The following is a 14391-nucleotide window of genomic DNA, read 5'->3' as shown; positions in this document are numbered from 1 at the left end:
TCGACTACCTCAGATACCTTCTCTTTAGTCTCACTTACAAATCCCTACATAAGCTTCCACTGGTTCGGCATCTTGTTCCATCACCCCAGCTCTGCAGCAGCTTCACCGGCTCTCGATAACGTTAGATGTCAACTTTTAAATCTTCCTCACACATTCAAGGCCATCCATAACCTCGCTCCTCCCCATCTGTATGACCTCGTTTCTCCCTCAGATCCTGGAATTTCTTACCACCAAGTCTAAACTCAAGACTCACCTGTTGAAAACAAGTTTGAACCGGTAGCGTTTGTTTCTTATTCGTGTTTGTTATTCCATTCTGGGGCTGGATAGTAGAGGTAAGATCGAAAGGTGCGACCTTCAGCCGGGGTCCCCTAACCCCCCACACCTACCAGTGTAAGTCGCTTTGGATAAAAGCTTCTGCCAAATGCATAAACATACACATCGTGCGCGCTGTGAAAGATGCCTTCGAATAAAACGTACCTGCAGTACCTTTACTGCCCTCTGTGTGGCCTCCAAACAGGAACTCCCACTTTGCTCGGGCGATCTTCTGCGATCGAGAGGAAGGAGTCGACACTAAGCCGCAGTCCGACTGCAGGAGGAAAGGAAATAATCAGATTAAATTCTGTGTTCATGAAGGAATCAGAATCTACAGATTTGGAAGATAAATTCGACGGGACACCGAAACGTTACGATATTCTTCGGTTTCACTTCAGATTATTTTGCAGTAAGCGATTCATGGAGGTCAGGTCATGAGATTTATGACCGTAACCGACTCTATAAATGTACACAGTCATTATACCACTACAATAATAAAATGTATTGTTCACGGACCTCATTGACTAGTTTTAATCAGTAATTAGGAAAAAAGGGAAAAACTGCAGCTAAAGCAGCAGAACTGAGTTAAAATGATGACGACTGAGTCCTTTACTTTAAGTTGTAAAAAGACGTTTAGGTTCATCAATAACAGGTCCACGTTGCATTTGGAGGGTTCACTTTAAAGGTTGTAAAGAGAGAAATTTAAGACCCTAAAGGGGTTCTTTGTAGGAGATTTAAGACGTTCCAGAGGTGGAAATGTTAAATGAGAAGATTCTATAGGCTCTACAGCAAATCTGAGGCTCTGTTTGGGTCCGAGATTAAAAGATCTTCACTGAGGAGGCTTCCTGTGGTCTTTCATAAAGTAGAAGGAGACCTTGAAAGCAGCCTGGAGTCAGTAAACATCCAGGAGTTAGATTCTACCATCTTTATCATATTGGGTTCGTTCTTTTTGGACAAATGTTGGGGGCCAAACGACACCCAGAGGAGTACTGATGGAAAACTCATTACAGGTGGATAATTCCTGTTGGTGGAGGTCCAGAAAAGAACCCAATGAATCTGTTTTATCTCACAGGTTGAAATGTCTTTGTGTTTAAGAACCAAGGACTTCTGATGAAAATAAAATCATTTAAAATATATATTTTTATCATCTGAGTTTTTAATAACATTCGAGGTCTTCGCTGCCTTAGAAAAAAACAATCAGTCTACCGTCTCTTAACAGAATGCATTCGGACAATTTAAAGACTCGTCATATAGGTTATTTGACACATTTAAGAGGTTAAATGATCAGTTCTATGGACTCTGTAGAGGTTCCTGGGGTCATTTTGGATGCTTTAGGGGTAACTCTGCGCCATAAAACATCCAGAAGTAGGACTCTATGACTTTGGTTCTTCTTCAGGTCATTTTAGGGGTTTTGTAAGGAGCATTAGTCGCTGCAGTTCATTAAATTGGTTGTAGGTTAACAAAAAGAAGGACCTTTAGGAGAGTGTTCCCCAACCCTGGCCTAAAGGTGACCTCGGTCGAATCAGATGTGTTGGAGCACCTGTGGAAAACATGCCGGTGGACAGGTGCACCTTGAGGACACTGCTTTAGGTGCTCTTAATGCTTCAGAAACTACATACAAATATCCTGTGTTTCTGTAGGTAAAGTTGTGTTTTGATATGATGTTTAAAATGTTTAGAGTTGAAACTCAAACACATACCTGAGGAGTTTTAGCCATAAGAGCTTTTTGGGCCTTGTGATACGTAAATGATGAACAGCTTTATTTGTCCTAAAGTGACAAAGCTAAGCTGTTTATCTTAGAGAATGATATATTCCTTCCATAACTAAAGCATGAAAACACACTGAGAACAAGAAACAGGAAGTAACAGAAGGCTGGGATGAAACTGTCTTTCTCTTACAGATTCATTATAATCAGTGTTTATGTTACATTATATTCTAACATAATTTGAGGATTTACTGCTCAGCTCTGTACAAAGTGATTATAACTACGGACTTAAAGATTCAAAACAAACACAATCTCCTCTCCACACAAAGACAAATGCATTCTCATACAACCAGACTCTCATTATGTCCAGCAAACCTGCATCCCAGAGCCACCGTCTGCCGTGTCGTGGCTCGACTGACTCAAGGTTTCAGGGGACGAACTGCCATTTCTGTCCAGCTGCAAACTGTCCCCCAGGCTGCCCGTCACCCCACTGGAGCTCTGGGAGGACGTCCCAGTGGCCCCACTGGGATCCTGGGTCTCCCTCGGATCCTTGGACATGCCCAGAACCAGCCTCTGGTACTCCTGCACCAACTGTGTCTGGATTGCTTTGTGTCCTCCGCCCATCTTACTATATTCCTCTTTTCTCTGGATATGAGTTCTGGAGGCTGACTGGTTGTCATTTTCTTGGCAGGGTTCCCCTCCATCGTGGCCCAGTCTCGCCTCCTTCCACTCATGCTGCCTGGATGTCCAGCTCACAGGCACACCTTCAGCAGGTTGACCGGGCAGGTGTGCCCTGGTGACCTCAGGGCTGGCTCTGGGTGACCTTTCAAAGATGTGATTATACTGCCAGCGTTCCATGCCTGGTGATTTATGGTCTCCAGTGTACTGCGGTGGCTGGTAGCGATGCAAAGTAGACCTGTCTTTGGTCGGTGAGGAGCACTGTTTAGGTTTTTGGTAAAGTACCGGTGATTGAGGGACAAATGCACGATGCAACTGTGGTGACAAGGCAGGAGATGCTGGTGTAGAGATGCCTCTTTGGGACAGTAAAGGAGAAATGCTTCCTGGTTTAGTCCGAGGCATAGGTTGCTCTGTTTTCCTGCTGTTCTGGTTGTCCACCTGCAAAGGATCGATGAAGTTCTTCCAATGAGGAGTGGCGAATGGTTGGGATTCTTTTGGAAATAGTTCTCCAGTCCTGGGACTCTCAGACCTTAGTGACTCATCTTGAGAGGGAGTCGGAGAGGAAGTCTGTAAGTTAACTGGTGAGGCTAACAAATGATCCAGTGTTTTAGCAGATAAACAATCAAATTCAGGATTTGAGGATGGGGAGACGCTTGTCCTGTCGCTGACAGAGCTGTCTACCTCACTGGCTCTGCTACTACAGCGGGACGGTCTATAGAAAAGCTTATTGTTCAGGTTATCATTAGCAATGCAGTGCATACTGTCTGTGGCATTGCGACTGACGTTGGTGACTTTTTCACTACGATTAACACTGTGGTGAAAGTTCCCAGTTTGGTAGTTCGTCCTGGAAGAGGGGAACATGCTTGTTGGAATCTCATGCTGGATATCTGTGGGCCTCCCCGCAGGTAAAGGTGGGTGAAACTTGCTGGACAGCCTGGGGCTTTCCACTCCCACCCATGGCCTCTGCTGGCTTTGGCTTGGGGCATGGGAGCCAGGTGTTGAGGTCGGAGCCACTGATGAGTGACCACTTTGGGCACACAAGTGGTCAGAGGCAGGGCTTCTGGGTAATCCATTCAATGAGCTATGGCAGACTCTCCGGTCCAGATCCAGGAGTTGGTTACTGGATGGCAGGGTGAGGGAACTACGGGACAGGACAGGTGACCCTCCCAAAGAGCGGCAGCGAGGAGACTGATAGTGCCGTGGCAGGGTTGGACTGTAGTTATCTGGACTGTGTCCCACAAATCTGCGCCTGAGTTCTGGTGATCCAAACTCCTGTAGGGCCCTGGAGGTGGCATCTCTAGCAACTCCATCCACGGTAGCCTTTGGGAAGTGCGGCAAGCCCCGGTGGGACTCATTCTGAGATGGGTAGGGGTGACTGTGGAATGCGTCTCCCTGCGATGGCGGATCATTGTACCACACTGGATCGCTCATCCTTTTTTGGAGATAACCCGGGAGGGGATTTCCTGGCTCATTAATGGACACGGAGTTACAACGTCTCGCCATGCTGTGAACACTAGCTTTCTCTATGTACCCAAAGGAAACCACAGACGTCTTCCCCTCCTCATCCACCCCCCCTGGGACCTTGTGCAACCTACGTTTGGTGTTGGGGGTGGAGGGTACCGTCAGCCTACAACAGGATGCAGATGTTGGGGAGATAAGCGCACTTCTCTGGCATGGATCCATGTCATGGGAACAGGTGTGTCCAAAGGAGTCGTGATGATGGCCTGAATTGGATGTTTTGGGTGCAAGGACTTCAAGTAACTGACCGAAACTGTCATACGATGCATCCTGTTTTTGGAACTGGGTGGGAGACCCCGTAGTGTCAGGGTTTCGGAGCTGGAAGCTGACGGAGTGCCTGGAAGCTGAATTTGAGAGTGGGAAGCTGTGGTTCCCCCTGCCCGTTTGATTCTGAATGACGGGGGAAAGATCTGGACTGGAGCAGGCGGAGCTCCTCTGAGAGTGCGAAAGGACATCTGGGCACTGCAGCGTCAGGCGACTGGTCCCATCTTCGCTTCGACCCAACAACTTGTCATCTTCCTCAGAAACAGATCTCACCTCCACATAGAGGTGGAGAAATTTACCTGCCTGAGACATGTCTGCCTCCTAAATGACCTGATAGATCTGTTTCTGTGGATCCTTGCTATGTGCGCAAAGGGTCCCTCGGCATCCTGGTACCAAAAACAGTGCACATCTGGAGTCTTCAGTGAGGGTCAGAGGCAGGAATGGACGACCAGCTCCATCCTTCATCCAGACTTAGAACCTGCAGAAGAAGACATCCCAGTCAATCTCAGCTTAACTTTCTTCAAGACCTTACAATACACTCTTTAATGGAAATCTTTCAAAAGCAGGTGGAAACAGACTGAAATATGACCACAGTAAAGTCATTTATATCTTCCTCTCTTCTCACACACCAGCTCATTCACAAACATCCCCAAACAAACCGGTTTAGGTTGCGTGAAAGACCACTAAAATGAATTTAAACCACATTTCTTGAGTTGTTAATCCTTCAGGGCAGATGTAGAACTGCTCCTAAGATTCACACGAAAATGGCCTTAGATGTCTCCAGTAGCTAACGATAAGAGTTCAGATGAAACATTATTTTTATGTGCTGAAGTGTGACTAAAGGAGGTTTTCTACCCTACTAACCAAAACCCTTCAGGCTGATGGTCTCGTTTGACCTTTTACACTTCAGCAGAGCTCTGCGAATCCTCCATGTAGGTCAACGAGTGCGCTCAGACTAACTGGATCAGAAACCAAAGACCCCTCATATCTTATTCAAGAGAGGAAAGAGGCAGCTGAGAGACTATAGACCTCCCCATCTGTAGAGTTAGAGCAAGGAAACGGAGGGGAAACGGCTCAGTAAATAAGGGTTCTTTAATAAAAAAGAGTCGAAGTCATGGGACAATGGGAAAGAATCAGTGTCAAAGTTGGACAGATTGAAAACAACAAAGTGCAACTGTGTTGGACTTCATCATATCATGATCAAAACACACGTTTGGGAAGGAGAAAACACACAAAATGTAAAAGGCGCCCCAGAAACTGTACGGTCAGAGGAGGTTTTACATCAGTTTATAGGGTTTTGGTGCTCATTAATGGGGTACTACGGGTTCTTTTGGAGGTTTTACATCAGTTTATAGGGTTTTGGTGCTCATTAATGAGGTACTACGGGTTCTTTTGGAGGTTTTACATCAGTTTATAGGGTTTTGGTGCTCATTAATGAGGTACTACGGGTTCTTTTGGAGGTTTTACATCAGTTTATAGGGTTTTGGTGCTCATTAATGAGGTACTATGGGTTCTTTTGGAGGTTTTACATCAGTTTATAGGGTTTTGGTGCTCATTAATGAGGTACTACGGGTTCTTTTGGGGGATTTACATCAGTTTATAGGGTTTTGGTGCTCATTAATGAGGTACTATGGGTTCTTTTGGAGGTTTTACATCAGTTTATAGGGTTTTGGTGCTCATTAATGGGGTACTACGGGTTCTTTTGGAGGTTTTACATCCGTTTATAGGGTTTTGGTGCTCATTAATGGGGTACTACGGGTTCTTTTGGAGGTTTCACATCAGTTTATAGGGTTTTGGTGCTCATTAATGGGGTACTACGGGTTCTTTTGGAGGTTTTACATCAGTTTATAGGGTTTTAGTGCTCATTAATGAGGTACTACGGGTTCTTTTGGGGGATTTACATCAGTTTATAGGGTTTTGGTGCTCATTAATGAGGTACTACGGGTTCTTTTGGAGGTTTTACATCAGTTTATAGGGTTTTGGTGCTCATTAATGGGGTACTACGGGTTCTTTTGGAGGTTTTACATCAGTTTATAGGGTTTTGGTGCTCATTAATGAGGTACTACGGGTTCTTTTGGAGGTTTCACATCAGTTTATAGGGTTTTGGTGCTCATTAATGAGGTACTACGGGTTCTTTTGGAGGTTTTACATCAGTTTATAGGGTTTTGGTGCTCATTAATGGGGTACTACGGGTTCTTTTGGAGGTTTTACATCAGTTTATAGGGTTTTGGTGCTCATTAATGAGGTACTACGGGTTCTTTTGGGGGATTTACATCAGTTTATAGGGTTTTGGTGCTCATTAATGAGGTACTACGGGTTCTTTTGGAGGTTTTACATCAGTTTATAGGGTTTTGGTGCTCATTAATGGGGTACTATGGGTTCTTTTGGAGGTTTTACATCAGTTTATAGAGGGTTTTGGTGCTCATTAATGAGGTATTACGGGTTCTTTTGGAGGTTTTACACAGCTATGAAACGGTATAACAAACTCTTTAAATTAAATTGGTTGAGACGATCCAACGTCTAGAACCAGCCAGAACCAGCACCAGGCTGAAATGGACCAAAGCTCTGTTTGGCTTTCTGGAATTAGCTGAGAATAACAATTTGTTGCTCAGGTGTTCAGCCTTTCAGGCTGCCTGTGTTCTGCCCTCTGATTGGGTGAATGAGGGAGTAATTACATGCTCATTCATGTCCTTGGCCATCATCCAACACGGCGGCAGGAGCAGCAGGGACCAAGTGGTTTGATTAGTCTATAAATAGATCGCAGTCTGGAGGCTGTTCAGGTGACGAAGTTACAGCAACCAAACGAGTCCTCTGATGGCTTCTCACGCCTTACAGTTAAAATGGCCTCATTTCCTGTTTCTCCCAGTGGACTTTCTGAGTAGAGACATGGCCGAGTTTTACACAGATCATGCTCCACTTACTGTGCTCTGGCTGATAGAGACTGGCTGTGGTTTCACATTTCTGTCTGTTTGTTCCACATATTACAGTAAATCTGCAGGAAGAGAAACACGTTTTATGCTGTTTGTTGTTGGAAGTCAGCAGTTTGGATCACGTGGACACGGGGGTCACATGAAAACACAAGAGGCTGCAGGAAATGTAGCAGCAGCAGCACACAATGCACACGATTGTTGTGGAGTTCTGATCCGACGGCTCAGACTGAAGATGAACTGAGGTTGTAAGTCCCAACATGTAACTATGAAACATTCATGTGAAAAACTGCCGTCAATGCTTTACCCAGCGAGACGATTCATTAATAATAAAGAACACAAAAGAAAGTTTGTGTATCAGAATGTCGTACGACTATAGGAGCAGGGTCGTACACCCGGGAGGGTCGTACACCCGGGAGGGTCGTACACCCGGGAGGGTCGTACACCCGGGAGGGTCGTACACCCGGGAGGGTCGTACACCTTGGAGGGTCGTACACCTGGGAGGGTCGTACACCTTGGAGGGTCGTACACCCGGGAGGGTCGTACACCCGGGAGGGTCGTACACCCGGGAGGGTCGTACACCTGAGCGGGTCGTACACCCGGGAGGGTCGTACACCCGGGAGGGTCGTACACCTTGGAGGGTCGTACACCTGGGAGGGTCGTACACCTTGGAGGGTCGTACACCCGGGAGGGTCGTACACCCGGGTGGTTCGTACACCTGGGTGGGTCGTACACCTGAGCGGGTCGAACACCCGGGAGGGTCGTACACCTGAGCGGGTCGTACACCCGGGTGGGTCGTACACCCGGGAGGGTCGTACACCCGGGAGGGTCGTACACCCGGGAGGGTCGTACACCTGAGCGGGTCGTACACTTGGGAGGGTCGTACACCCGGGTGGTTCGTACACCTGAGCGGGTCGAACACCCGGGAGGGTCGTACACCTGGGAGGGTCGTACACCTGGGAGGGTCGTACACCCGGGAGGGTCGTACACCTGGGAGGGTCGTACACTTGGGAGGGTCGTACACCCGGGAGGGTCGTACACCCGGGAGGGTCGTACACCTGGGAGGGTCGTACACCTGAGCGGGTCGTACACCTGGGTGGGTCGTACACCCGGGAGGGTCGTACACCTGGGTGGGTCGTACACCTGAGCGGGTCGTACACCTGGGAGGGTCGTACACCTGGGAGGGTCGTACACCTGAGCGGGTCGTACACCCGGGAGGGTCGTACACCCGGGAGGGTCGTACACCCGGGAGGGTCGTACACCTGGGAGGGTCGTACACCTGAGCGGGTCGTACACCTGGGTGGGTCGTACACCCGGGAGGGTCGTACACCTGGGTGGGTCGTACACCTGAGCGGGTCGTACACCTGGGAGGGTCGTACACCTGGGAGGGTCGTACACCTGAGCGGGTCGTACACCCGGGTGGGTCGTACACCCGGGAGGGTCGTACACCTGGGTGGGTCGTACACCTGAGCGGGTCGTACACCTGGGTGGGTCGTACACTTGGGAGGGTCGTACACCGGAGCGGGTCGTACACCCGGGAGGGTCGTACACCTGGGAGGGTCGTACACCTGGGAGGGTCGTACACCCGGGTGGGTCGTACACTTGGGAGGGTCGTACACCTGAGCGGGTCGTACACCCGGGAGGGTCGTACACCCGGGAGGGTCGTACACCTTGGAGGGTCGTACACCCGGGAGGGTCGTACACTTGGTGATGTGACTCATGACCCTGCTCAGAGTTCCACTTCAGAAACCAGTTAAGTTTAACATGAAGACTGAGGTGAACCTCCTGCTGTGACCCCGGTGCATAATTCATTGCTTATGTTTGGTAGACATGAATACGACGCTCAGACGCTTTTATCGTAAAGCGACTTACAGGTAGAGTAAGGGGGTCTTGCATAAGGACCCTACTGGAGGTAAAACCTTTCATGCAGGGGATTTGAACCCAGGTCTCCCACATGGAAGGTGGCAATCATACCTCTAGTCCCAGAAAACAACGGAGCAGAGCTGCAGCACCTGTTGTCACCAGCCTGAAACATTTAATTATAGATCCTCATCTTCAAGGTGACTTTTTGATTTACCCTCTGGTCCACATTTCAGCAACAAGTTTCACTTCCATCCATTTATCTCCTCATTGTTACCAACTTCCTTCAAAAAGGAAGCCAGCCTGATATGTAGCGACGTATCTGACAAACTGTGGCTGTGTTCAGTGGAAGAAAGTCTGCGGGTCATTTAGAACAGTGGTGTTAAAAGATGATTTCATCAGTTAAATCAGAGCCTGCAGCTCAGCGTTACATCACCATGATGCTGTATAGAGAAATGTTCCTATGTGGCATCAACTTAAACATTCAGCCCAGTTCATACAAAACATAATGAGCATTTCCATTCAGCAGAGACAAACTGGGATGGAAAATCTGTTTTATACAGAACAGCATCACGACCAGAGGCTGCTGGTCTTTAAAAATGTGCACTTTTGAGGCCTGAAATGCATCAAATGATTGATCATTTGCAGAATGACCAACAACCATAAGAAGGTGTGAATCTGATGAGTGGAAAACATTTACTGAGACTCTATTTTAGGGAAGAAATCGATGAAGTTTGAAGTCTGTTGGAGCTGCTTTGGGAAGCCTGGTGGTGATCAGTGGTATTACACCCTGATGCACAGCTTTACTTCTGGTATGTTTTTAATATTATTGTATAATTAAGTTATTAATCAAACTAATGAGGCTCTCAAGTTGTTATTAAAGCTAAAATATGTCAAATTTTTTATAATTCATTATATGAGTATTGTTACTGGGTTGCATTTAGAAGCATTAAAACATCAGTTTTTCATCTGAGGAGGAGGAGAAGGAGAAGGTGGAGGAGGAGAAGGTGGAGGAGGAAGCAAAGGAGGAGGAGGCAAAGGAGAAAGAGAAGGTGGAGGAGGAGGACAAGGAGGAGCACAGGAAGGAGACTTTATTTCTTTATTTCAGTCAGAACCACCTGATTAAAACATTTTGTTCTGTTCGCAGAGAACAAAATAAAATGTCTGAAAGGAAACATGAAGCCTGCAAAGTTTCCAGCCTGAGCTCGAACACAGAGAGGGTTTCTGGATCAGCTCATTTCTGTTTGGGATCTGAGCTGAACCCCCCCCCCCCCCCCCCAGTCACTTCCTGTCGGGTCATCTGCTGTTTCTATTAAACAAAAAGGTTAAAAACGCTGAGGAAAGGAGGACCTCACAGCAGCCGCCGGAACAGCTGCTGGAACCATCAGTCTGAGCGGAGTCTGCAAGGGATTCTGGGAAATGTAGGAAAATCTGCTGGGTGACTGACCCGGCCCATGACTCGGCCCATGACCCGGCCCCATGACCCGGCCCCATGACTCGGCCCATGACCCGGCCCCATGACCCGGCCCCATGACCCGGCCCCATGACCCGGCCCCATGACTCGGCCCATGACCCGGCCCATGACTCGGCCCATGACCCGGCCCCATGACCCGGCCCCATGACTCGGCCCATGACCCGGCCCCATGACTCGGCCCATGACCCGGCCCATGACCCGGCCCCATGACCCGGCCCATGACCCGGCCCATGACTCGGCCCATGACCCGGCCCCATGACTCGGCCCATGACCCGGCCCATGACTCGGCCCATGACCCGGCCCCATGACCCGGCCCCATGACTCGGCCCATGACCCGGCCCATGACTCGGCCCATGACCCGGCCCCATGACTCGGCCCATGACTCGGCCCATGACCCGGCCCATGACCCGGCCCATGACCCGGCCCATGACCCGGCCCATGACTCGGCCCATGACCCGGCCCCATGACTCGGCCCATGACCCGGCCCATGACTCGGCCCATGACCCGGCCCCATGACCCGGCCCCATGACTCGGCCCATGACCCGGCCCATGACTCGGCCCATGACTCGGCCCATGACCCGGCCCATGACCCGGCCCATGACCCGGCCCATGACCCCGGCCCATGACTCGGCCCCATCTGGGCCTGAACACAGCTGAGGAACTCCAAAACCAACAGCAGCAGCAGCAGCAGCAGCAGCAGCGCGTGGTTCTGATCCACGTTTCATTCCCGCTGGTTAGAAACTGTCAACCAGAACCAGATCACATCATCATCCTCATCAGCTGAGCATCATTTCTGTTTTAACCCTCTGCTCGATGCTTCGGTCCCGCCTGGAAACGCAGAGCAGCTCGGGTCGTTTTATCCGGCGCCGAACTCTGAGCTCAGTTTACAACCAACTGACAGAATGATGCAACCGAGCCGGTTCACACCTTCAGCCGATCGGTGGGTTCGCACCTTCAGCCGATCGGTGGGTTCGCACCTTCAGCCGATCGGTGGGTTCGCACCTTCAGCCGATCGGTGGGTTCGCACCTTCAGCTGATCGGTGGGTTCGCACCTTCAGCCGATCGGTGGGTTCGCACCTTCCTTCAGCCGATCGGTGGGTTCACATCTTCCTTCAGCCGATCGGTGGGTTCGCACCTTCAGCCGATCGGTGGGTTCGCACCTTCAGCCGATCGGTGGGTTCGCACCTTCAGCCGATCGGTGGGTTCGCACCTTCAGCCGATCGGTGGGTTCGCACCTTCAGCTGATCGGTGGGTTCGCACCTTCAGCCGATCGGTGGGTTCGCACCTTCCTTCAGCCGATCGGTGGGTTCACATCTTCCTTCAGCCGATCGGTGGGTTCGCACCTTCAGCCGATCGGTGGGTTCGCACCTTCAGCCGATCGGTGGGTTCGCACCTTCCTTCAGCCGATCGGTGGGTTCACATCTTCCTTCTCGGTTACTGAAACTCCTCGATGAGAACGATCTGCTGCGATGTTTCGTTTAACTCCCGCCAACATGCCCAGAGTTCTTACTGTCACACAGTGTGCACGTGCACATGCACATGCACGTGCACGTGCACACTGTGTCCAGAGAAATCTGAAATCTGCTGTTCTTTAGTCCCGCCGTCAGCAGGAGGAACGTGTGTCATGTGACCTTCACCTGTCAGCAGGTGCGTCATGTGACCTTCACCACGTTTATACGCTATATGTTTTCACTACTTTCACCCACAGTTCCACTGAACCAATGAACTGTTCCTGTCGGATAATCCATCACCGTGACGACGGCTGGTAAATTATCGATCTTCTTCTTCTGTGGTTTAACTCAAGGTCCAGATCTTTACTTTTATCTCAGAGGAAGCTCAAAGTTTTCAGATAAAACCTGAAAACTGACACTGAAATAGTCCTGATATCCTGTCAGACTGTGTGCGTGTGCACGTGCACGTGCACGGACAGATAAACACTGATAAGCACACAGTTAGCCCTACTTTTCCTGGACTCAGCTAATAGGATTCCCTGACACCCCCCCCCTCCTCCTCCCATAATGCAACACTCAATCTGATCTGCCCACTCACACACACTCTCACACACACTTATGAAACACACCCGCAGCTCTAACCTCACCTGTGTGTCCCCGTCGCCGCGGTAACCTGCTCTCTCCTTCCTCGCCCTCCTCTTCCTCTTGAACACTTGTTGTCTGCAGCACAGCCGGCTCGCCGTGGATTTACTCTCTGCTCAGCTCCTCCTCCTCATCGGATTCTGATCAATCAGCTGATGTCCCGCCCCCTCCTCCCAGGCCGGTCAGGTGGTGTCTCCTCCAGCCAATCAGGAGCCTGGCAGACGTGATGAAACACAGCATCAGAGCCGATCAATGACATCACACTGTACTGCGTTATGATTGGCCGGTTAGCCACTTCTGTTCTTAGTCTCTGTTTTATGGACTATTTTATAAATACTGACTCAGGGAAATGTGTTGTTGTTCAGCTGAGGTTGGATGTACTGAATGTGCTCAACAGAACCAGAACCAGAACCAGAACCGCCCCTCAGAGACACAGGGTCAACACACGAGGCTTTCTTTGTTAACTCGGACTCGCCTCTTCAGGCCCTGAGCTCCACAGTTTCACTTCAGTAAAACAGCCTTTCATTAAAAAGAACAACAGAACTAAATCAACATCATTCCAGTTAAAACGCCACCAAACAGGAGGATTGGCTGGGCAGCATCGCCACTTTTTAACCTTTTAAACAAACATGTGATGCTTCTTCTGCACAAAACCCAGCAATCAGCTGATGGCTCAGCCCGGGTCTGACAGCTGAACAGCAGAGAGTCAGAAGAAGAGCAACTGGGACGGAAATCCAGACAGAAACGTATCCGGCATCGGTTGCCATGACGACACAAAGCGAACCAGCTTCATGATGCTGAGAATCAGAGCTGAAGGTGAAGCTGCTTCGCAGTACAGACTCCAGGTGAGCGCCAGAAGAGGTTCTGACACATAAAATGCTAGAATTTGTACTTTCCTTCATTAAAACTGTAAGAAAGTGTTGTTTAAAGTGATCAGACTGCCTGCTGTTCAGCACAGGCAGCTACAGCAGGTCCCTGAAGGAGGAAACACCACCAAAATAACAGGATTTAACTGAGTTATTCCATTCACAAGCTTCCTTATGATAAATCTGCAGCCACAACAGAAGGTTGTGGTACAGATGCTCGACAACATGGAAGAACATCAGAGGCCTTTCATCCTGCTACTGAAAGGAAGACACTCGGCAGGCAGAATCAGCCTGAACCACCTTTAAATACGCTCAGAGCCGCACGTTTATCCTTTAAAACTTCAGTTCTGAAGAAACTAAGAGGCCATAAACACACTTTAAACCTGAAACTGTAAAAATCCAGATTCTGAACCTCAGAAGCAGAGCAGAAACATCAGATTTCATCATAATCCTGCTTTTCCTTCCTGTCCGAGCAGATCTGTGCCCTTAAACTCAGATTAACAGTTATCTTTAAGCAGTCCGACAGTTATCCATCACACTGCTGCTGTGTTTGTGCAGAAGTCATGAGTTCAGTTACCTGCTCAGGAGGCGGCATTTGTCCAGCGATGAGAGGAAGTTTCTCAGTGAAGCTGTAAATGAAGGAAGCAGGATGTGACTGAGCTCAGAAAACAGACTTCATCTTCATCAGAGTTCA

General features: G+C 49.2%; 1 protein-coding gene across 2 annotated transcripts in view; it reads right to left on the bottom strand.

Moving 5' to 3' along the window:
• The window catches only part of psda (pleckstrin and Sec7 domain containing a), a 51142-nt gene extending 46189 nt beyond the window's left edge, over window positions 1–4953 (bottom strand). For both annotated transcript variants that reach the window (XM_072390443.1, XM_072390444.1), the window contains exons 1-2: window positions 2393–4953; window positions 478–586 (exon numbers count right to left, since the gene is read on the bottom strand). In XM_072390443.1, coding sequence (XP_072246544.1) covers window positions 478–586; window positions 2393–4789 — 2506 coding nt within the window. In that variant the 5' untranslated portion in view covers window positions 4790–4953. The remainder of the gene's footprint in view (window positions 1–477; window positions 587–2392) is intronic.
• Between the last annotated feature and the right edge of the window lie 9438 nt (window positions 4954–14391).

This window comes from Leuresthes tenuis, unplaced genomic scaffold (genome assembly GCF_036924035.1).
Source record: "Leuresthes tenuis unplaced genomic scaffold, fLeuTen1.0.hap1 SCAF_8, whole genome shotgun sequence".
NCBI classification, from domain to species: domain Eukaryota; kingdom Metazoa; phylum Chordata; class Actinopteri; order Atheriniformes; family Atherinopsidae; genus Leuresthes; species Leuresthes tenuis.
This window is presented reverse-complemented; position numbering and strand designations above follow the sequence as displayed.